The sequence below is a fragment of the Verticillium alfalfae genome, genomic scaffold (assembly GCF_000150825.1).
Source record: "Verticillium alfalfae VaMs.102 supercont1.1 genomic scaffold, whole genome shotgun sequence".
Lineage (NCBI taxonomy): Eukaryota > Fungi > Ascomycota > Sordariomycetes > Glomerellales > Plectosphaerellaceae > Verticillium > Verticillium alfalfae.
Genome location: NW_003315038.1, coordinates 167,247 through 168,059, shown reverse-complemented (window position 1 = coordinate 168,059; position 813 = coordinate 167,247). Strand labels below are relative to the sequence as shown.

Genomic DNA, 813 nt, shown 5'->3' with positions numbered 1-813 from the left:
TGTCGACTCCCCTGACGTCCTGAACCTAACCTCACCTACCTACAGGTTGGCTGCGGCGCTCTCGTTGGTCTCGTCGCCGGTCTCTTCATGGTCCTGGCCTCCGGCGTCATCACGTCGGCCCTCGGCATGCGGGACGACACGCGCGCACGCAGGTCAGACTACTATGACGAGCTCGTGCGGCCCGTCACGCCGGCCAAGACCGAGTACTCGTCCTCGGGCGAGACGGACTGGCATCTCCTCGAGGAATTGCCCCCCAAGCGAAGGAGACGCACGGCCGGCTTGGTCGCCCAGACGATTCACGAGGAAGAAAGCAACGATTCAGATTTGTGACTTTCATGTTGTCCCCATGTTCCATTGGTTTTCTACCTGCACCAGCTAGAGAGAGCTACCAACCACACTTCACTTTTCGCTGCCATCGACTCTTATCCTCCTTCCGCTCCCAGTTGCCTTGCCCCGCTTGGTTTAGCCTCGCACGACGACGTACTCGCCCAATGATATTCCGGTACTCCACCGCCTTATGATGGATTGCTTGATGCCAACTGTCTCTTTTACTTTACCGTGGAACAAGAATTGAAAAAAAAGAGTCACCCTGGCCGTGCTGATTTAACGCCAGTGCCCATATCGCGCATTGTGGAAATGTGCGCCTCTGCCCGGGGCCGGTCCGCCATGCCATGGACCGTATTGATAGTACAACTGGTGGTGCTGCTGCAAGTACCGAGGGTCGCGTGGATACCGTTGGTCCTGCGAGCCCCGGTGTCCCGTATGCTGGAACTGCCAGTGTTGTTGTTGTTGTTGTTGGTGGTGGTGGTGGTG

At 57.6% G+C, this 813-nt stretch overlaps 1 protein-coding gene across 1 annotated transcript in view; it reads left to right on the top strand.

The window, feature by feature from the left end:
• VDBG_00058 (predicted protein) overlaps positions 1-330 on the top strand; it is a gene marked incomplete at both ends in the record, with an annotated part of 820 nt that extends 490 nt beyond the window's left edge. The window contains one exon of the mRNA XM_003008331.1: positions 46-330. Within this exon, the coding sequence (XP_003008377.1) occupies positions 46-330 (285 nt within the window). The remainder of the gene's footprint in view (positions 1-45) is intronic.
• Positions 331-813: the final 483 nt, after the last annotated feature.